At 37.2% G+C, this 22,904-nt stretch overlaps 3 protein-coding genes and 1 pseudogene across 5 annotated transcripts; 3 read left to right on the forward strand and 1 right to left on the reverse strand.

Moving 5' to 3' along the window:
* The first annotated feature begins 1,842 nt into the window (after positions 1-1,842).
* Positions 1,843-9,470, forward strand: ZTL (Galactose oxidase/kelch repeat superfamily protein). Of its 2 annotated transcripts, XR_002526146.2 has the most exons (3): positions 1,843-2,350; positions 6,993-8,912; positions 9,111-9,470. XR_002526146.2 is itself a non-coding variant. In XM_021954346.2 (2 exons), exons 1-2 carry the CDS (start codon positions 2,091-2,093, stop codon positions 8,602-8,604), a joined length of 1,872 nt encoding a protein of 623 aa, XP_021810038.1. In that variant the 5' UTR covers positions 1,843-2,090; the 3' UTR covers positions 8,605-9,470. The 2 variants fall into 2 exon arrangements, 1 of the variants encoding a protein (XP_021810038.1); XM_021954346.2 differs by having other exon boundaries at positions 6,993-9,470.
* A 3,490-nt stretch (positions 9,471-12,960) lies between these two features.
* On the forward strand, positions 12,961-16,107 carry LOC110753469 (hydroxyproline-rich glycoprotein family protein). Of its 2 annotated transcripts, none has more exons than XM_021954382.2 (4): positions 12,961-13,395; positions 13,906-14,003; positions 15,611-15,683; positions 15,751-16,107. In XM_021954382.2, exons 1-3 carry the CDS (start codon positions 13,149-13,151, stop codon positions 15,659-15,661), a joined length of 396 nt encoding a protein of 131 aa, XP_021810074.1. In that variant the 5' UTR covers positions 12,961-13,148; the 3' UTR covers positions 15,662-15,683; positions 15,751-16,107. The 2 variants fall into 2 exon arrangements, with proteins under 2 accessions (XP_021810074.1, XP_021810073.1); XM_021954381.2 differs by having other exon boundaries at positions 12,963-13,395; positions 15,611-15,677.
* Positions 16,108-18,073: 1,966 nt separating this feature from the next.
* LOC110753466 (mitogen-activated protein kinase kinase 9 pseudogene) lies at positions 18,074-19,196 on the forward strand (annotated as a pseudogene).
* A 1,887-nt stretch (positions 19,197-21,083) lies between these two features.
* Positions 21,084-21,790, reverse strand: LOC110746730 (uncharacterized protein At2g29880-like). Its single transcript, XM_088253872.1, has 2 exons — positions 21,437-21,790; positions 21,084-21,341 (listed from the first exon to the last, which is right to left on the reverse strand). Exons 1-2 carry the CDS (start codon positions 21,788-21,790, stop codon positions 21,084-21,086), a joined length of 612 nt encoding a protein of 203 aa, XP_088109998.1.
* Between the last annotated feature and the right edge of the window lie 1,114 nt (positions 21,791-22,904).

Raw genomic sequence — 22,904 nt, forward strand, 5'->3', positions numbered from 1 at the left:
GGCCCATCATTATGGGTAGTAGAGAGAGAATCCCAACACCCCTTTTTGTTGAGATTGAACAAGTTTGCCTAAAAATTAAACCAAAACCTTTAAAAAAACTCATTCACGTAGATACACGAGCTACCGAAGGTAAAACCTATGACCTTTTCCATATGCAATGCCTTTACCTACTTTGCTTTTATAAGCTTATGTAAGAAAATAAAAAAGAAAGCGAGATGGAGTGTTGCCTAGAAAGGAAGCCTTTGCAAGGAAAATACTTCTTCAACATTTCTATTTCCTCCATATCACCATGTAACAATCATATCATCCACACAAATAATCAAAACAATCACTTTATATTTATTGTATTTCAGGAATAATGTATGATCTAGGTTACTTTGTCCTTATCTATACTTCTTCATACTCAAACCAAAATTGATAGTGGTACAAATTAAAAGCTCAAGAACCAGTTTCAGTGGAGTTCTTTAAATCTTAAGACTGGCATATACAAGGTTTTCAAAAGCTAATGTAATATTGGCTATGTAGTTGTCCTATAGAGACGTTTGTTAATTTGTTGTTGGGTATGCGTATGAAATTTTTTATGTAAAGAATGGTGCATTGCAATGTGTGAGCAAGCATTTGTAAATAAACATGTAAAAGAATCGAATTAGCTTCATGAATCTTAATCCTTTTATAATCCGAATGTTAGATTTTATTTATCAATTCATATCCGGTATGCATCACACAATTTTGTCCATGGACTACATGTGCCACGTAAGCACTAGAATCGGATCGGGAGAAATTATAGAATGGTATGGTATCACCACGTCAGCGGGTGATACTTCCATTTAGAATTTGCCACGTGTATTTTTTAAAAGAAAATTTATACTTTTTTTTTCAGCTAGACATTGGGTTCCAATTTTACCCTTCATAAAAATTAAAAGAGAAAAAAAACTGTGTCACAGAGCCTCCCACCTCTGTCTAGTTCGCAGCCCCCTCAGCCGCGTCGCCCCTCCCAACTCCGTCCAGTTCACAGTCCCCCTCTGCAGCGCCCTCCCTCCCTATTGTTATTCCTTTCCCCAATCCTTCAATCTCCTCATCTAGGTTGTCTTCATCTCCCTCAAAAACTCCAGATCCAAGTTCTCTTTATCCAACTTTGCTCTCAATCCCGCATGGCCTTGACAAGAGATGATCCAATAAACGCCAACTATTAAATAAAGTGATTCAGAGAGAGAGAGAGAGAGAGAGAGAGAGAGAGAGAGAGAGAGAGAGAGAGAGAGATGGAGGAAAAGAAGGGGAGGGGGCGGCAGCAATGGGGTATAGGACTGCAGACCTTGGTTGCAGTCGTCTTCTTTCTTTTTTTGTTTTAATCTTATTCAAAAGGGTAAAATTAAAACCTAATGTCTAGCTGGAAAATAATTTAATTAGTGGAGGGTTAAAAAGACACATGTCAATATATGAGTGGAAGTATCACCCGCTGACATGGTGATACCGTACTATTCTATAATTTCTCCCGGATCGGATACCAATTTGTAGATTCAAGTTGGGTACCAATTTGAAACAAACCTCAAAATTCACATAGTTTTGTCTAGTGTTTTTTTTGTGTGGCCAAAGTTAGGAATGGGGAGGGGTTTTCTCTCACACACTAACAAGATGTCAGAGACCACTTATTTGCAAATCAAGGCCAATTTTCACTAGTTTGTTACCTTAAATAATCAAAACGGTGCGCACCTCTAGCTTCTATTCTTCTAATTTCTCCTAACCCGGTAGCCCCACCACCGACCTACAATTCATAATTTTTTTTTTACCCAAACAGAGAATTCTCCTTTTATTTATTTATTTTCTTTCCATTTGGAGCTAAAAAATAGACCAAAGTCGTTAAAATGAAGCCGACCATCCGTTAGGCAGGCTTGAGCTAACTTGCAAAAACACTGCCCACCACTCGCTCGTATCCCCCAACCTTTCACACACTCTCCACCTCCTTCCTTCCCTTCCGTTTCCGGACAATCGATCTCTCTGCGCTTTGCTGAACAACAATTTCACAATTTCAATTGATTTCTCATGGGTTGAAGGAGAAGACCAATTCACCGTTCGACTGACAAGCAACTTCAATGGAGTGGGATAGCAATTCGGATCTGAGCGCCGAGGAGGAGGAGGACGAGGAAGGGAGCTTGATTTTCAACGACGACGACGAAGTTTCGGGCCCCGGCCCCGGCCCGCTTCCCTTCCCCGTAGAGAATATGCTCCGGACGGCGCCGTGCGGGTTCGTCGTCACCGATGCTCTCGACCCGGACCATCCCATCATCTACGTCAACACCGTCTTCGAAATGGTCACCGGGTACCGAGCGGAGGAGGTTCTCGGTCGCAATTGGTCAGTTTTCTCTTTTGGGTTTTTCATTTTAGGGTTTGAATTGGGGGTTTTGTGGTTGAATGTTTGGTTTTGATTGGGGGGTTGAATTGGGGTTGTTGGAAATGCTTGTTTTTGGCTGCTGAAAACCGTGGTTCGGTTCTTTTATGGTTAGAGGAGCTTTATGATGGGTTTTGTGGATTGAATAGTTTTTCTCTGTAGTGGTTGTGGTTGGCATTTGGGAGCTCATGCGCTTGTGAGTTGTCTAGGGTTTTGTTTGGGCTCGTAAATTGAATGCAAAGAAGCAAATTGGAGTTGCGAGTAATTGGTTTATTAATTGATGTGGTCAGATAGGTAGTCATGATGGGGTTATGAGACTAGAGATACGGCATATTGTTTCCTGTAGTCCCTCTCATGCTGTTGTTGTCAAAGAAAATGATAAATTTCAGGATATAATTATAACGAAATTTAATGCAAAGGGTTTTGTTCTAATCTTTGGGCGTTGCCTTGTTGGGCTTGTCATCCTGTTGCTCCTTTTCTATCATAGTTTTTTATATTAGTGTTGATTATAAAAGATAATTTGATAAAAGAAAGGAAATAATTGAAAATGGAATGGACAGGTAGTCCATCTAGGTACACCAATTAGAAAATACAGAGCAAAAGGAACAAAACAAGCCACATTCAATACAGAACTCCACCCCAGTCGATGAATCATATTAAAGGTAACATCTCTAGAGTGCTTAGACGTCCACAAGGAGGCCTAACATCTAATGCTGCCCCAAATGAAAACTTAAATATTCTGCCCTATCTTCAAAAGTTCTGTTGTTCTTTTCCACCACACTGGCCGTAGTACCGAAATACTGGCCAGAAGGTTTTTGTTTTTTAATATATCATATCTTATAAAGTTTATTTTTATATGAAGCCTTCTCCACCTCTACTCTAGAGTAGTGTGGCGAATTTGCTAGCTGCTTCTATAATGCTTGAGAGCTATTAGCAAGATCATTGACACAGATTGCATTCTTTTTGGTTTGATTTAGTTACACTCTATCATACTGTTGAAGTCAAAGCTTTTATCTTTCTTCAAATCTATTAGCGGTAGTAATTTTATTGACAAATTACATCTTAGGTGTGTTTTTTAGGTGGTTTATCTGTTAGTTGAACGTTTTTTTTAATGTAAAAGCTTCATGTGTGTCATGGTTATTTGCCATATTAGTACCATATATCTGTGGAATATCTCTGAACCTGTTTAATATGGCATGAATTTGTTTTTATTTTTATACTTGTAATTTAGCACCTCCAAAGATTCTTTAGGTAAAGGTTTATTTGCATATATTTCTTTCTAGGAAATCAATTGTGCATGCTATCATCTATTAACACCATAAAGATATGCAAACATTTTCTTTTTTTTCTTTTTTTTCTGAAAATGAATTTTTCCCTCGGATATCTTGGGAGTTAGATTGTGTTGGCATGCATATTCTCTACATTTGGTCAGCAATCGGGAACATTTGGTTTAGGTTATTGGAAACCAGGGTATATTATTTTGGTTTTGGGTTGACTATCTTCTAGTTGCATACTTATGCAATTATTGGATATAACTTAAATGAGTACATTTTTATGGTTTTTTTCTTAATAATATAGCATTGACTGCATATTGTGAAATGTTGTTGTCTTGGAATACGAGGAAGTTCTTTCTTCCATTATTCTTTCATTTTGCTTATTTTGGATTAACTTCATTATTGTTTTGATCCATCATTCTGATTTCTAATTGTTTAGGATTGCGTGGGGGTATTGTTTATAGAAATTAAATGGTGTAGGGTTTATCTATATCACTAGTGCTAAGAATGGGTATATAACTAAATATCTTTTTTTTTTCTTTCCTTTTTTTCTTTTTAAAAAATGTGATCAATGTCCAAGTTGGTTTGGTGTTGGGTTCAGGTGTGCCTTGGTTACAGTTCTAGTCGAACTTTTAATTGTAGAATGGCTAGGTCATTACAAGCATCGTGTGTTCTCTCAAGATTCATATTCTAGATGGTATCTTATATGATCCTTCTAATCTTCTACCATTGTTGTAAATAGTTGCGTTACAACAAACGCTTATTGTTGAACAAGTTTTTTTTAGATTTTGCATGGATTAAAAGCACATAAAGAAGAAAGAGAACGAGTCCCCTTAGTGTTTTAGATGCACCATACTGTCTCTTAAAAACATCTATTATCATAGGCTTTTCCTACCTTATATGAAAATCTCCATAAGCCTTTAGCAACCTTGAAGTAATTGGCCAGCTTAAAGTAGGATAAAGCTTATATATTCACCACTGATTTGCCATTTCATGATACTGCTTAAGCTTAAAGATTGTGTTGGTAGAATGGAGTATGTTGTTGGAGGTCACAGACATTGTTATTCATATCCAACTTGATTCAAGTGAATTGTCCCCTTGCGTTTTAACAAAGTAGTAGATAAACTAGAAGTGTTTTACAAGAAGTTTGTGCAACCAGGGGGCATGCTTGATCATGCGAAATGAGGTTCAAGTTTCCTTGACATGATTCGATTTCAGTCTAGAGTTAGACCTAAAATTGAATACAAAATTGCGCATCAATCACTATGAGAATTAAATAGGTGTAGAAAAGATCTGTGTTAACGCTATCATGGAATATTAACAGAAACCATGTGAGATTTTCTGATGGGTATTATTCATTTTACATGCCTTAAGAGTAGTGCAGTCTTCAATATTTTATAAGGTGTTGGACACTGAAGGTCACCTGCTTATGCCAAGTTCCTTACTAGTCAACACTTATACTTGTGACTTGCATGATATTAAATTACAAAACAGAAAAAAAAACATGATTTAGATGCAACACCCTTGAATTCTTTCTTATACTTTACAAATAAATATTTGAGTTTTCATTTGGAAATTCCTAAATGCGCCAGTTTGCGAGCCTCTTTGTGTTTGTGGCTTAAATGAGTTATTAAGATCTTGAACAAGCGTGTGGAGTTTTAGAAGGAAAAGCTTGAGAAAAAAAATATAATCCAGTCCAAGAATGTTTGATCATCACATCTAGGCATAACTAAGCTATCAGGATGTTGATGAAGCAAGCCTAGTCAATTATCAAGTTTTTATAATTATCTATCTGAACTATTTTGTATTTAAATATCCTACAATGATGAATTTTGCCTTTAATGGCTATGTTGTAGGGGAAAGGGTTTGATTCTTAATCATCATTTCGGGTTGGGACATATTGGACTGAAAGAAGTATAAAAAAGCTGATGTGAAAGGGATCGTACTGTTGGGGCCAACTGCAATGCGGTCTAATAACGCAACCCTTCTAAATTTAGATTTCCATTTAAGAATTATCCATGCGAAAAATCAGAAGAGCCGAAATCTCATAAATGGAAATTAGTCGGTTTTGATTCTTCGACCACATTGTGAGGTGGCCTGAACAATGCAATCCCTTTTGGTTCTTATGGAAAGGGCTTAAGAAGGAGACTTGTAGATTTTTCAAGTCATGTGTTCATTGAAATATCAATTTTACGTACTTCATGAAAATCAAACCCAAAATCTTTAGTTTGAGTTGTTCATTTGTTAAGTATGTTCACTCACTAATAGGCTTGTTGTTTAGCTATATGTAACATTTTGTTAGGGATAATGTTTCAAATAGTATTGCTAAATTCATATTTTTGCTTTTGTCTTTTCAAATATTCGTACCAGAGGCGCTTTCACTGTTTTGGTTTTAAACATGCGTCTTGATCCTGATTGTTCATGTCCTAGCATTTTTATTGGGTTGACCATCCACTGTTAAAGCAACACATCCTTCTTGACTCTTGTCAGAAGAGTACTACTCTTCGTTGGGTCATGTGAACGGAACAACCAAATCAAGAACCCCAACTATCTAATGGTTCTCTCGCACTTGATGCAATTAATAGAACATTCCTAATAGAATCGGAGCCTTTGAATTTGTGATTATGGTATCAATGACCTTGCTCCAATCTTTGCCCTTAGCTTAGGATAATTAATCTTAATAGCCATCTGTCATGAAAAGAATAACACTCTCTGTCCTTGTGATTCCTAGAATTTGATCCATCATGGGCCTTAAGAATCAGATGCAGTGTGTGGTCCATGGTTCAATCCATGGGAGAAAATATTGTTGTTATTATTGTATCCGAAGTAGATTGACCTTGCGGGAAAACAAAAGATTGAAGTTTCAAAATTTTTTAGTACTTGCGAGAGTTGTAATCTATGTTATTATTTATATATCTGATAAAATTGTTGCTTTTCATTATATAGTATTGCAAAATCGAGATTAAATCAACAATGACAGTAATTGAGTCAAAACAACAATAGCAAAGCTGCAAAAGTGTAAAGGAGACTGCTGTAAAATAGCCTGATTTTTCGGGAGGTCAGTTTAAATTTTACTATATCTTTGACATTTGGTTCTATTGTGATTAAAGTTGACCTTATTAAAGGCCTTGAAGCAGTAACTGAACTTTGAGTTTGTTGCTATCTGCTGCAAAGAGTACAATTGTTTTATGTTTGGAGATATCACAAATAATGCTTTTGTGTTCCTATTAGTTTGTGTCTTTTGTTGGATTTGGATGTTAGCTTAAAGAAATAATGCATCTCTCCCCTCTCCCTTTCTCTGTTTTGTACTGATTTTGTGCCCTTTTCTACAGTCGATTTTTGCAATATAGAGGGCCATTCGCAAAAAGAAGGCATCCACTAGTGGACTCTGCTGTAGTTTCAGAAATTAAAAGATGTCTGGAGGAGGGTATTGAATTCCAAGGCGAGTTATTAAACTTTAGGAAAGATGGATCTCCTATGATGAATAGATTGCGGCTGACACCTATATATGGGGATGATGATATGATAACCCACGTCATTGGAATCCAGTTCTTCACAGAGGCAGATATTGATCTAGGTCCAGTTCCTGGTACTTCAATCAAGGAGTCTGCAAAATCTTCTGACAGGTTTCGTTCTTATCTTTCCGCTTTCCGTCCTGCTGTTCTCTTGGGGGAGCGAAACATATGTCGTGGGGTTTGTGGTATGTTGCAATTGAGTGACGAGGTTCTTGCTCTCAAGATTCTTTCAAAGTTGGCGCCTAGAGACATTGCATCTATTGGGTCAGTCTGTAGGAGACTGTATGAGCTTTCAAAGAATGAAGACCTTTGGAGGATGGTCTGCCAAAATGCATGGGGTAGTGAGACAACTCGTGTTTTAGAGGCTGTGCCTGGTGCAAAGAGGCTAGGGTGGGGTAGGCTGGCACGGGAGCTGACCACTCTTGAAGCAGCAACATGGAGAAAGGTGACTGTTGGAGGTTCTGTTGAACCCTCACGATGTAACTTTAGTGCTTGTGCAGTTGGCAATCGTGTTGTCCTTTTTGGTGGTGAAGGGGTCAATATGCAACCGATGAATGACACCTTTGTATTGGATCTAAATGCCAGTAACCCAGAGTGGCAGCATGTCCAAGTGAGCTCTCCTCCTCCTGGCCGTTGGGGTCATACACTTTCTTGTGTGAATGGGTCCCATTTGGTGGTATTTGGAGGCTGTGGAAGGCAGGGCTTGCTAAATGATGTTTTTGTACTGGATTTGGATGCAAAGCCTCCGACTTGGCGTGAAATATCTGGGTTGGCTCCTCCGCTCCCAAGATCATGGCACAGTTCCTGCACTCTTGATGGCACCAAGTTGATAGTTTCAGGTGGTTGTGCAGATTCTGGAGTACTCCTTAGTGATACTTTTTTGCTTGATCTCTCAATGGAGAAACCTATTTGGAGAGAGATACCAGTAGCATGGAAGCCTCCTTCCAGATTGGGTCATACGCTGTCTGTATATGGTGGTAGGAAAATTTTGATGTTTGGGGGCCTGGCCAAAAGTGGACCACTTCGTTTTCGTTCTAGTGATGTGTTCACAATGGATCTGAGTGAGGACGAACCGTGTTGGAGGTGTGTTACAGGGAGTGGAATGCCCGGTGCTGGAAATCCAGGGGGTATGGCTCCTCCTCCTAGACTTGATCATGTAGCAGTGAGCCTCCCAGGTGGGAGAATCCTGATCTTTGGTGGTTCAGTTGCTGGTCTTCACTCTGCCTCACAACTTTATCTCTTGGATCCAACGGATGAAAAACCTACATGGAGGATATTAAATGTACCCGGGCGACCCCCAAGATTCGCTTGGGGACATAGTACTTGTGTTGTTGGAGGGACAAGGGCAATTGTCCTTGGTGGTCAAACTGGAGAAGAGTGGATGTTAAGTGAACTCCATGAGCTTTCGCTGGCAAACTCTGTAATCTGATTAAGAGTGTATATGGGAACACGCTGTAACGAAGGGTCACATAAGCCTTCAACTGCAAGATTTGAGATCATTCTGAGGATTCAGCCAGGCAGAGATTGCTGCTTGAGTCACTAATAGCTCTTGAAAAATGTTACTTTAGTCGGGACTTGTTTTGGGTGTTATTCTACTGCTCATTTCTTGTATGGAATTGCCCTGGCTCGGATGAACTTTCAATTATTTTCAAGAGTGACTTGAACCATGTTTGTTTTTGTGAGGTTTGTGTGAGACTGCCCTTCAGTACGGACGAATGATTAATTCTTCCTTGTCAGGTTAGTAGTATATAATGGACAGGTAGGTTTATATATGTAGGCTTAGTCTTATTATGCGTATGTGTTATTTTAATTAGGTTCTGTAATTTGAACCAAAGGAGAAAATGATGCATGTTTATAGTAACGTATTGCTAGTCCTCTTTATGTAATGAATCCTTTGTTCATCTATCCTTCATTCGTTTAAAACGTGTCATCCAGCTTAAAAGATACACAAGCAAAGATTGTGAGGCAGATTTCTGAAGAAGCCAGCACCCCAACTCTGCAGAACATGGAGGTGCCATTTTGGGGTGCAGATCAAGTTACCAAGATGGTTTATTGAGATTTGACAATTTTCAGCCTTGAAGGAATGTGGCTTCTTTTGTTTGCTGCCCCGATCTTTGCTCTTAGTTTCTCTTTGATGTTGTATACAGTTTCGTCTTTTTTACTCGGCCAGATACATTTCTTTCTGTTGTGTAAATCCGACTGTGGCTGTGGTCCTGTTGTTCCCATTTGTATGCACTTGCTGAGTTTATGACATTAGGCCATTGCAATTGCTGGAATGATAATGATTGATTGGGATGGGCCTTGCCTCTGTTTTTGCTTTAAGTGGGTAAGGAGCGAACAAATTCTAGACCAAGGATAAAGATGATTTGATTTCTTTAGAATATCATTCATGTGTTCTTAGAAGCATATTACTTTCTTTCTTTCCACATACTTTTTCCCCTTGGACTTTTGTGTTTCACATTCTTCTGAATGCTACTTTTTATTTTAGGGTTTTTAGTAGTCAGTCCTTTGTAGTTGTAGGTTTTCATTTCAGTCTCTTGGCCTCGCCAACACTTTAGTAGGTTACTCTGGGTGTCTGGTAGTAAAGGGAAAGTCAAGATTATGCCTCTGGTCTGTCTGTGTATGTTTGATGAAGTTACATGGTACGGATTGAATTTTTAATACTACAAGCAATTTAGATGGACAAAACCAGATTTAAAACCAGGGAGAGCTGTAACTTCTCAGCGTCCTGTTGGATGGTGTTGGAGCCTGGATTAGGGGAACTTCTCAGCAACGGGTTTGATATCCAAGCTCTCTCTCTGTATTTCTCTTTATGATTTATCACGTGATGAGAGATGGAGGCACAAAGGTGGCTTTGAAGGTTTATCGTATTTTTGGATTCCAACTTGCATATAAATGGATTTCCTAAGGCAACCTAAATTTGTCAGGAGAACTCAGTTTCCACTGTTTCCCATGAAAGAACAAAAGAAAGCAACTTGTCTATGAATACTGAAACATGAAAGCTGTCACACCCTGTTTCAATATTTCACTTTCCTTCACACTATAGAGAGAATGAAGAAATTAGCAAAATTGCAGGTTAGTTTTAGCCTTGAATTGGAGGGTAGATTATGGGGGCCGACGAAGGTCTAAAATATCGATGATATCGGAAATATCGGTAGTCCAAAAACCCGAAAATTTCGATGGAAATATCGGGATATTATCGATATCGATAAAAATTGAATAAAAATCACGGAAATTGTAAGAAAAACTTTGAAATATTTGTTGAAACTTTGGATGATGTTTATTTAGTCAATTATCTATTAGTTTATCATAAAAAATTGGAAGGAAATTCATTACATGATGGGTTTAACTGATTTAAGTTGATTATATAGCGAGTTGACAAACATTGTGAGTGTAGAAAATATGTAGTAATTAATGAAAGAAAATTAAACACACCATAATCATTTATATATAATGTTATACTACAATATTTTACATTTTATACATTGCATGGTAAGATACACGAGTGACTATGAGGTTCAAAATTTTTCAGTATATTCATCATCTCTATGTGTAGAGTAAGTGTATTGTGAGTAGTCATCAAATGATAAATCCCCAAAATAGTTTTCCATGAAATAAAATATGCCACCCATATGGATTTGAGATTGGTTGACGTTGTCCATAAGCAAAATCATTTGAAGATTGGGTCTCGTTTTCTTTCCATGAGCCGCTCGATTCCATCCAAAAGGAAAAGTTCAAAGACTCACATTCTCATGTGAAAATCTAATTTTTGCAAAAAACAGTTCAAAACAAAACAATATAAATATACATATTTTAGCATCTTATCACAAAAACATAAGCAACATGGTGGTTAAGGCGTCGAATAAGTGAAACTAGGGTTTGAATCCTCTTTGCGTTTGTGCTTTGTGTGTGTGTGTGTGTGTGTTTTTTTTTTCTTCCAATACATCGATGTTTTTGATATTTTTGATATTATATCGATATTTTAACAAAATATTGCTGAAGTGTGAGCAAAATTATCGACATCGATATTTTCCGATATTATCGTCGATATTATTGATATTTATACGATATGTGTATGAATACGTTTCGAAATATCCGTGACCCGAAAAAACGATAATATCCTCGACATTTTGTAAATATTATTGATATTTTAGACTATAGGGCTGACTTATAAATGACAACTTCGTAAGAAAAATCCCAATTAAGTCCCTAACTAAAAGAAGCATAACGTTCATGACCAACTCAATCATAGCTACTTTTAAATCACAGGGTGTTGAAGAATGTAAAGTTTCACATTGGAAATTTGATAACGTAAAAACAATATGTAATGAATGGTTTCACTACTAATAGTTTTGAGACTTTTTGTAATAAAATCTCACACTTACTAGGTTTTGCAGGTGATTAAATTGATGACAATATATTGGTGTTTGTAATTGAGGGTGCAATTCGGTCTAAATGACATTCTTTTTTCTTTGAGTTTAGCACCATCCCTTGCTCGCTTTCTCATATCCCATTCTGTCGGTAGGAATACCATGAAAAAGAATGTATGGTAAATATAACATTACCTAACAAAAGAATTTATGGTAAATGTAATATTACCATCTGTCGAAACTCTCTTATACATGGCAGCCTAGCTGCCCCAAACCCACGCCACTTCGACTCTCAGATGACTTTTATCATCCTCAAATGGGTCCAAACTCTCTTACTTTTACTCTCAGACAATTTGACTGACTTAAGTAAAAGGATATCTTTGACCAGTAACAAACGATTTGAGCCTCAAGATGCAAATTTACTATTTATATTTATTTTTGGAGTTATTTATACCAACACTCCCTAAGATTTATGTTGTTTTTATAAAACATCCCTATGAGGTTTCAAATTTTTTCCACAAAGCCTCTTTCTTTCATTTTTTGTCGAAAAAATTGATGATTTAATTAAAAATACTTCTTCAAATGATAAAATTAATCTCAACAATTAGTCGAGGGTGTATGTACAATCTAATCTCTAAAGTCAACACTATCATTTGGATAATTTTTTTTAATGACGCGAGTAATTTTTAGGTAAAAAGTTTATAAAAGGGGTTTTGTAAAAGTAATGTGAAAACTCATGAGATGTTAGTGTAATTTTCAAAACCTCAAATGATTTTGTAAAAATGATGTGAAAACTCATGAAGAAAGTGCAAAATATCATAAACCATGAGATGTGGTGTGGTGGTAGCTCAGTTCATTCCTTAATCATGAGGTTGGGGGTTCGATCCCCGTCCATGGGAATGTAGCGCATTTTGTGGCCAGCCGTTTACCTCCATTGGGAGAGCTCCCGCGGCAAAAGGGATTAGTTACTATTGTCGGCGGTGAATACCCTTGGGTCTCACCTAAAAAAAAAAAGCAAAATATCATATCTGCCACTGCCAGATCGGTATTCGGTACAGATAGTTACTACTACTTACTACACTCCCAAAATATTTAGGGAGTTTCACTAAAACACCCAAAATGGGGGTTGAAATTATAAAAAAACCAAACACCCAAAACACTTTATAAACACACCCAAAACCCATCATTACACACACACAAGACCCATTTATAAACACACCCAAAAAATATACAATTGTTGATTTTGGGGTTGCTTTTGGGTGTGTTTCTATGTTTAAATAGTGCGTGAGTTTTTTTATAAATACATGTCTAGGATTGAGTTTATTTATAATAATCTAAAATATTTATTAAAAAGAAAAGAAAAGAAAATATTAAATAAATACTCAGAAAGACAAAGATATGACCAGTTGGGTTTGGCGTGCAGTCCACAGTAAGCTTCTTTTTCTTCTTCTATCTAACAACTCACACCAATCACTCACTCTCAAACTCTAAACTACTCCACTTCCCTTCACACTCAAAACCCACAACAAGATCTCTCACCACTTTCCCTCACTTTCTCTTACTTTCTCTCTCCTTTTCCTCCAAACCAAACAGACCCAGATTGATGGCTATCAACAGAGATTCCACTCCCCCACCAATGATCGGCAAGATTGGCCCTTACACTGTGTTCATGACTCCACCCTCCACACCAAAACCACCTGAACCGGTCTTTGATTCCCCCAAGAAGGTGGCCCCACCTCCGGTTCAGCCGCCGCCTCAGCAATTGGTGCAGCCTATGGCTGTTTCAGATTCTGCCGCCAATGGCTCTGTCTTGGGGGTTTTTAAGAATGCCGTGAACAAAGTTCAGAAGGGTAATGCATGCTTTTGTTACTTGTTTTTCTAGTCTATGTTTTTGTTTTTTTGTTTTTGACTGTGCTCTGTTTGGTGGTTGGGAAAGTAGAGGAAAAGGAAGGGAAATTGAGGATTGTTCGGCTTGAATGAATGAAATGAAAGAAAACCCAAGATGGGATTTTACTGTAAAGGGTTTCGTAAATGGTGTGAAGAATGGGTTTTTGTTCGGAAAACTAATTTATTTTATTTTATTTTTAAATTCTGTGTTGATTTATTTATATCTTTCATGCTTTGTGTGAAAGTAAGCAGAGCTCATTGGTATTTTATAAACTATGTCTGATAAGTAAATGGATAATAGATTATGCAGTGTTGTGGTTTCTGTGCTCTTTCTTATCTTTTGGTTTGCAGAAACAGAAAAGCAAATATTCAGCAAGCTGAAGTTTCATTTTATAACCCTTCATAATGTATAATTTTTGGTGGATATTTTCTTCGCTACAGCTGATGGTGGTGTGTTTTGGGTTATTTTGCAGCACATTCAAGTTTGGATGACCATTTGGCACGTTGGTTTGGGTTGAATCAGTCAAAATATCAGTGGGCACTAGATGATTATTATGAGAGCAAGGGATTGGTAAGCATTTGATTGCTTGCATTCCCATGACTTATTTACTTTCTGTTGCGATTTTATGCTGTAATGTTTAGCAACTTAAGTTGAATTTGTTGTCAAATTGAGCACTGTATAGATTGAAGTGTGCAGAGGTTCATTTATTGTATTATTTCCTTGTCCTTTCTTTTATTATGCACCCTCGTGCAATCAATACTTATGAAGTCTTCTTTTGCACAATGCTATGAATATTAGGGTTTTCAGATTATCTGGCCAAAAAAGGTTATTGTTTTTCTCCTTTCTGTTTTTATTTATAAAAACTATTTTATAACAGGTTCTGAACGCAAAGAAGGCCAGTATGTAGGTCTCTTAAAGCTTTACAGTATGTCAGTACCCTATGTTAAATTAATCGGGTCATCTGTAAAAAGGTCACTCTGGGGATGTCATAGTAGTTTTGACATTTTGCAACTTCCAACTCTTATTGGGACTTGGTGGTCAAACTTCAGCAATAATCGATATAATATTATTCGCATCATAGTACAAGGGTAAAGGAATACTGGCGATTAGAAAAGAAAGGGCATAAAATTAAACTACAAACACTTGTTCCTCTTTCCATGTTAACCAGTTTAAGTACCCATTAATTTGCTATCAAAGATGCATTATAATGGAGTATTAGTTCCTAGTGCTTAAAAGTCAGAAGGTAAAACTAATACTCAGTCGTAAGATATTTTGCAAGAACATTGTCTTTTTTTTTTCTTTTTTTTTTGAAAAATGTAAGCAGGGATAATCTACAAAGAACATATCTGATATGTAATAAAAGTATTGAAGTTGCTTAGAATGTGCCCAATGAGTGCTAAACTTGTGTTGAATAAGTTCAGCCTTACGACTTCTGGTCTTCAAGGTTTCTACTTGTGTTTTAGAGCATCTTGACTTTCTGATTCTGCAGTTGTGACCTTGTTAGAGAAGCACCTGTGTTTTATGAGTTTTAGGCTGGTCCCTTCTCTGTTTCTAATTAATATTTGTCTGTATATATGGACCTCTTGCATTTTCTAAAACTAGATCCACAACGCTTCTAGAGTTATGTTAGTTGTTATTATCACCCCAAGTTTCTTAATTACAAAATCCATCAGCGGTTTACTGCACAATAACCCCACTTTTAGTTTTCACATACTTAGCTCCCCTTAATTATTGATTTTTACTCCCCACTTTGTATTTTTTTCCCGTCCTTTTCCACTGCCTTCCTCTGATGTGAGAACCATAACAGATGTTCTCCGTGATTGAAATCCCTACCTCATTAAAACCCCCTGTACTTATTTCGGCAGATTGTCAATGCGAGTACTGAAATAGAAGGTAGGTCCTTCCAGTCGTTGTATTCATTCTTCTAACCCAAAGGGCTGTTAGTGTAACTTGCTCTCCAGCATTAAGTGGCACTTCATCTGAAAATACGAGTCAGATTGAAATAGGTTGAAATAACTATTTTAATTTAACAATTGCCTATATTCGAGGATACTGTGCATATGCTTTTTCATTTTGGGATAGTATTTTGCCAACTTGAATTCATGATAACATTCAGCTTATTAACCTTTTTTGTTGTTATTTGTAACCAATGACTTGATCCTTGTACTTGATTGCAGGAAAAGGGTGAGAAACCAAAAGAGATATCTAGCAAAATGCAGAGTGTCTAACGTGCTAACTGAACAGGTAAAGGTAATATGATGTTTAAATTCCACGTTTTTTTAGCTTTTCAACTGTGAAAATATACGTTGGCTTGCAGAATTAATTGCAAGGGAGAGCTCGTGCAGACATCTTTTGAGTATAGTACATCTAAATAGTTATGTATGGAGTAGAAGTGCATCTGGGTACACACAGAATCCAACCAAGTTCTGGTGTTCTGGTTAATGCAATTCTCTGCCTTCTGCAACAGCTGAGTTTGGTTATCTAACATTGTATAAGTCATGTATCTCATCTAAATATATAGTTTTCAGCCAAACTTGTGTTCTTGTACTCCTTTAAGCTGCCAGCTTATTTATTTTTATTTGTGGGTTCTGTACCTTCGGCTTGTTGGTGTATTTGTATTATTCGTGAAGGCTATAATTTGCAGCTTATGATTGTGGAATTATGTTTTTTGGCATGTTTTCTTCTTGTTCCTCAACCCTGCTGAATTACAGCTTTCCTCAACTCAAAATCATAACTATGCTATCAGTTTCTAATCTTTTAAGAGGGCATGTTTTGTTGTTTTTGGTTTTCCCCGATTCTTGGAACCCAATAAATCAGTAGTGTTCTGTGTATGAGACAAGATCGGGTAATGCACTAACAACGTAAGTGCCTAGAGATGGATCAGATAATTTGGTGGATGATTATCACTGCTCTGAAACTAAAACGGCAGTCTTCTTGTCAAATTTAGACTTAAAAGGGCAGTTTCTCTAGTGCAGTGCTTGTTGTTTTTCTGGTATGGAGAAACTCTATATGGTCACATATGGGTATGGCCCATGCGACATGGTATAGCAAGTGTGAGAACGGGTGTAGACAAGTTTTATTCTTTATGACATGGTCGCTATCTTTATCAAAAAAAATGGCATGGTCTCTCTCGCTCTGTGAATACAAGTGATAGTCTAAACTATAACGGGAAGGAGAGTTCTCACACACAATATTAAGGTGCCACAGGGAACTATTTCTAACATTAATTGGGTTCTACAGTATCCTAACTCTCAGTCTCTCTCCATTTATGAAAATTGAGTAGAAAGTTGATAATAGGGTTGGATTTTAAATCACTCTCTCTAGGATGACATTAATGTATTATTATGGACTGGTTTAAAACTCTAAATTCCATGAACAGTTAATTCTTTATTTATTTTTACTTTCATTGTTGAGAGAGAGAGAGAGATAAGAACACTGGGATTTATATTAATTAATGCTATTTAAAAGATAATTATGTACTGCTAAACGAACCCTAAAATTAACTGAGTACACCATACTACAAAAATATATATTGAATTACTGATTTACCCTAATATGTGACCAAAAAGGATATGTGGAATTATGAAACAAATATAATTTTAATAAGTACACCTTATTAACCATATTCAACCCTAATCAAGAGATTACTTGATTCCCATCTTTGTGATCCGCGAGTCAGAATGGCTTGGAGCAGATGAAGCCTTCCATCTTTCTTCTCAGAACTATTTCTTGGCAACTTGGATTACTTGGTTGCCAACCTTTTGCAATCGTCTATGTTGTTTCTTTCTTCCTATTCTTTGTGTGTATGCTCCAACAATCTTTTATCATCCTAATTACCCAATCAGCAATAAGAAAAGAAACCAAATCAAAGTCAAAGTCAAAGTTTCTTTATGAATATGAAAATCAATCTGACTTACCTAGACCCTCTCTGAACAACCAAAAGCATGTCTTTTTTTGTTTTTTTTTTCCTGGAGCCATGGATAAATCTCCATGCGTTTGTCTCAGCTTCGTGCATGGGTAATTATGATGGCTTTTTGCTCGTTTGGCTTCTTCCAACACAAAAAATGTTATGAGATAATTTGTATTTAATTTCCCATTTGTCCTATTGTGTTTTTAACGAAAGAGGTGGTGATTGCAAGAACTTGTAATTGCAAAAAAAGTGTTAACAGTTTTAGTAGAAGCATAAATCCATATGAAAAGTCAAAGATTTATAAACACTACTAAAAAAAATAAAGCTGAAAATCAACTATAAAATAATGATTTATAAACACTACTAAAAAAAATCAAGCTGAAAATCAACTATAAAATAATGCTACAAGTATTAGGGTGTACCAGGGGTATTTGTGGTAGTTCTATAGGGTGTACTTAGTTAATTTTACATTTTAATTAAAATATTAGGGTGTACTTAGATCATAGGGTGTACTCAGTTAATTTTAGGGTTCGTTTAGCAGCACTCTAAATTAGTTAATAAAACAAAGGAAAATCATCCTAAACCGAAAACGTTGGGGTCCATTTGGATGATGCCGGCTGCTTGGCCCGCAAGTTCTTTTCTCATTCCTACTTCTATTTGGAAAAAGGAAACCCTATATATACTCCACTCCACTCCACTCCACCAACACATCTCCAACCAAATTAGAAACAAATGGCTCTCATTCGACAACGTCGCCAGCTTAATCTCCGCCTCCCCTTGCCCGAACCCTCCGACTGCCGCCCATGTTTCTCCGTTCCCCTTCCTCCCACCACCGCCGTCACAAACAACTCTTCCTTCGGCGCTATCTCCGCCTCCGATCTCGAGAAACTCCAAGTCCTTGGCCACGGTAACAGCGGCACCGTCTACAAGGTAAATCACAAGCGGACTTCCACCACCTACGCTCTCAAACTCGTCCATGGCAACTCCAACGACCCCACAGTCCGCCGTCAGCTCTTCCGAGAGATGGGGATCCTCCGCCGCACCGACTCTCCCCACGTCGTCCGCTGCCACGCAATCTTTGAGAAGCCGTCCGGAGATATCGGGATCCTTATGGAGTACATGGACTCCGGCACCCTCGAGACCTTGCTTAAAGCCCAAGGCACCTTCTCCGAGCCCAATCTTGCCCACGTCGCCCGCCAAGTTCTTAACGGCCTCAACTACCTCCACACCAACAAGATCATCCACCGCGACATCAAACCCGCCAATGTTTTGGTGAACAGCAACATGGAAGTGAAAATCGCCGACTTTGGCGTGAGCAAGATCCTGTGCCGGACCTCGGACGCCTGCAATTCCTATGTGGGTACTTGTGCTTACATGAGCCCGGAAAGATTTGACCCGGATACTTACGGCGGCAATTACAGTGGCTACGCCGGTGACATATGGAGCGTAGGGCTAACCCTGATGGAGCTTTACATAGGTCACTTTCCGTTGTTGCCTCCGGGTCAGAAACCAGACTGGGCCACGCTTATGTGCGCCATATGTTTCGGAGAGCCGCCGTGCTTGCCCGAGGGGGTGTCGGAGGAGTTTCGGAGTTTCATGGAGTGTTGCTTGCAGAAGGAGTCCGAAAAGCGGTGGACCGCCGCTCAGCTTTTGACCCACCCTTTCGTCTCTAAAGATCCGAGTATGTCCGTTTCCTGATGGGTTGCTGGATTTGTACACGAGTTACCGTTTGTAGGGTTATGAGTTTTGTTTGTAAGGTTCTGAGTTTTGTGTATATACTGGGCCGGATTCGGATTCGAATTCTTTCTTTATGAAATTACTTAGGGGGTTGTATTCAATTAGGATTGTGTACGATTTTGAAAGATTTTTTTTAAGTGACATATTTCCTGGGATTGTATAACTACTATAGATTTTACCCGGATTTTTAAATAAACTTGTATAGACATTAATTATAGACTTCCATACTTTTGTATGAACTTTTATTATAGAGTCAGATCTATTTGCATAGACTTTATTACTTTCCAACACTATTTTCTTTAACTTCGTATTTGTTATAGAGTCAGATCTATCGGGTTGTAAAGCAGAGTAATAGTTGTCTGCTACTGCAAGTTGACTTGAGAGAGAGAGAGAGAGAGCAAGAGAGAGAGGGGTTTTCATTTCATAAAGCAGAGTAATAGTTGTCCACGAGTTGAATTTCCCTTTTAAATAATAAGAATAGCAAACTCTTCATCCAAAAATTCAATGCCAAAAAAATAATTAAAAAAATAAAAAAAGCAACCCTTTGTCCAAAAAGCAAGGGCCCTATCATCTGGCAGTGTTATGGGTGTCATTGTGGCCAACATCTCTCCACATATTCAAAGCTATACCAATTCTCCATTCATTAGCATGTGCTCGTTGTTGTTCTTGTGTTTGGAAAACTAGTTCAGGATCCCCTTCATTAATCGGTAATGATGAAGATGAAGAAGCTTCGTTCTCCAATTCAATAGGAAACTCATCTGATCGACATTCCTTTCGAAGAAAGTTGTGTAGTCCAGCACAAGCTAACACTAACTCTGTTTGTGTCCTATATGGGAATGGAGGTGCAGACTTGAAAATTGTAAATCGTGATTTAAATATACCAAATATCCTCTCAATGACATTCCTCAAGGACGCATGACGAAGATTGAACAACTCAACTTCATTTGCAGGGTCACGACCTTGACCCGCAAACTCTTGGAGATGATATCGAACACCTCGAAATGGAGCCAAAAATTGGCGTCGATTTGGAAATCCACAATCCACTAAGAAATATTTACCTGATAATTGAATACATATATTTTAGTATCCAATGTATGATCTAATGTAAACAGTTAATGAAAAAAGAAAAAAGAAAAAAAATACCTTGTGGCACTTTAAGTCCATTCCTCCTTGTTAAAGCATCATTTAGTACTCTTGAATCATGAGCTGAGCCCTCCCACCCACTAAGCACATATATGAATTCTAAATCAAAGTTACAAGCTGCTAATACATTTTGTGATATTGTTCCATGACGATTACGATAACTGCTTACATCAACTCCTATTACCATTGCTGGAATATGTGTGCCATCGATCGCTCCGATGCAGTCCTGAAATAAATTCAAAGTTTATATCTTGATTTTAAAAATATTACATAAAAGTAAAGAAGATACACAAGACAACACTTACCTTAAAGTAAGGGTAAAACCTTGTACTTTCCCTTATTTTGGCTGGCATTGCAGATCCGGGTTTGACTAACATCTCTGGTGCTAATGTGTTCAAAGCCTTTAAAACTTTGTTGAAACTTCTACTAGCAATGAAGTGGGATCGACCAAATGTGTCACGTATTACAGAAAATCTGTTATTTTGACCCACAACACGCAAAAATGTCGCAAGCATTTCTTCTACACAAATGAACCTTGTATCTTGTAACAGTGTTTTTTCTCTAATAATATTGCACAACTTGTGAAACACATCTGGATACATTCTATACATTTGTCGGAAATGCTCAGGATCCTCACTCAAAGCATTATGTATATAGTTATATCCTTTCCTGGTAACTGTTCGTCGAGTTAATGGACGTTCAACATTTTGACTATGCATGATAATCATAAACTCATTCAACGCATGAGCTACTGCTTGGATTGCCATTAATAAATACCTAATACTTTCATAAAGTTCTTCTTCCCTCTCAATTTCTTGCCATTAATAAATACCTAATACTTTCATAAATACCTAATACTTTCATGAAGAAGAATGTCCAAGTGGTGGATCTTGGTGTGATGCTTCATTATGATTTGGTACAAAGGCCTGAGTGTCATTATCATAAACAAAGTCCTCTATTCCAACTTGTCTATCTTCCACCCCAAAAGTTCTTGCATCAGTACCATCACCCAATCCTAATGAGTTTTTTCCAATAGCAGTTGCATTCCCAATGACAATTTGCAAATCCTCATAGTCCTCACAAGTTTTTGTTTGAATATGCCTGTGGGTTGGGTGGGACTACAAAAACAACAATAAAATAATAATTATTAGTAATGAATTATGTACTTAGATTACCACATAGCGCATATTGAGAGAGAAGTTAAGAACCTAACCTTAAAGTAGTCTTCCCAAATTTCTTCAGGAGCAGTGAATTTCTTTGTGGTTGAGTCCCACCCAAACCCAGAGTTATGACGCATCAGCTGTGAATATTTTTGATATTCTCTCTTAAAATATTTCAACCGACTTTGGTAATGACAATAGGTTTTATGACACCTAAGTTTTTCATTAAGGATGGGAAGTATTTTGGTTTCAACAGTTGCCTTGCTTAGCACGCCATTGGCATCACGCCATCCACGAGATGCAGCATCAACCATGAGCTGCAACAACATTTTGCTCTCTTCCACACTCCAAGCACTATAATCTTTCTTGGCTTTCCCTTTTCCAATAACTTGTTCGCAATCTCCCATTTCTAAATTATTATTATATATATATATATATATATGTATATATAAACATGCAAATTATTGTTAGTTATACAAACAAGGATAACAATAGACGCATTATGATATACCAGCAATGTCACATAAAAAGTGCAGAAAAACGGAGCAAAATCTAAAACAACTATCAACAGCACCTAAAGAAGATAACATGATAAACTCACTTTTCCCTCTTTTTCAGGATCTGGGTAATTGAGTCATTGGATTTATGGATTCAAGTACATAAATATATAATAAAAAGAAGATTAAACACTCACAGGGTGAAAGAAAAAAATAGTATAGCTAATTTTATATATTAAAAAACCTGTTTCTTCCTTCCAATCCAAAGAAAAAAAAGACAGTTGAACGAGCTTATTAATGTGAGTATTACGGTTGGTTGACAATCATCTTTTTCTAGAGTGCAAAGTTTTGCTGGGTAAGAAATTCCATGTGCATAATTTACGATTGAATGCCTGCATGTGTTTTCCCCATTTTTCCTTCATAATTTTTGCATGTGTTAAATTTTCACCTGTTGCTTGACAATGAACTTGAGAAAACTTCATAACCGGAGTACCAGTAAACCCAAACCCCAAGATAAACCCTAAAAACAAGTTACACTCTAATAACAAGCAAAACCTCCATAAAACAAGAAAAACATCAACCAATAATCATCAACAAATAGTAATAAACAAGAAAAACCATGGAAGAAGAAGGAAAGCCAACAAGAATATTGAGAGAGCGTACCTTTGGAGGGTGGTTCGTCTTCTGCAGAGATAAAAAAAATAACACGACGTCTGAAATCTTTGGGGTGGAGGTTGGACTTATGCTGGCCTTTATTATTTATACCTAAACCCTACAAATTCTCCAAACTCCAACACTTAATTAAATCCTTCCAAATCTATCTCCTTTTGAATACAGGTAAATTTAAATGGACTTTTTCCAAGTCCTAATTGAATACACCCACATTTAAATGGACATTTTAAAAGTTCAAACAAGTCTAGATTGAATACACCCAAACTGTTATAGACTTTTTAAAAGTTTATATAAATCCAAATTGAATACACCCGGATTTTTAAAATCTTTTTAAACGCTTTATAATCCTAAT

The sequence above is a fragment of the Prunus avium genome, chromosome 1, assembly GCF_965620075.1.
Source record: "Prunus avium chromosome 1, drPruAviu1.hap1.1, whole genome shotgun sequence".
Taxonomy (NCBI): Eukaryota; Viridiplantae; Streptophyta; class Magnoliopsida; order Rosales; family Rosaceae; genus Prunus; species Prunus avium.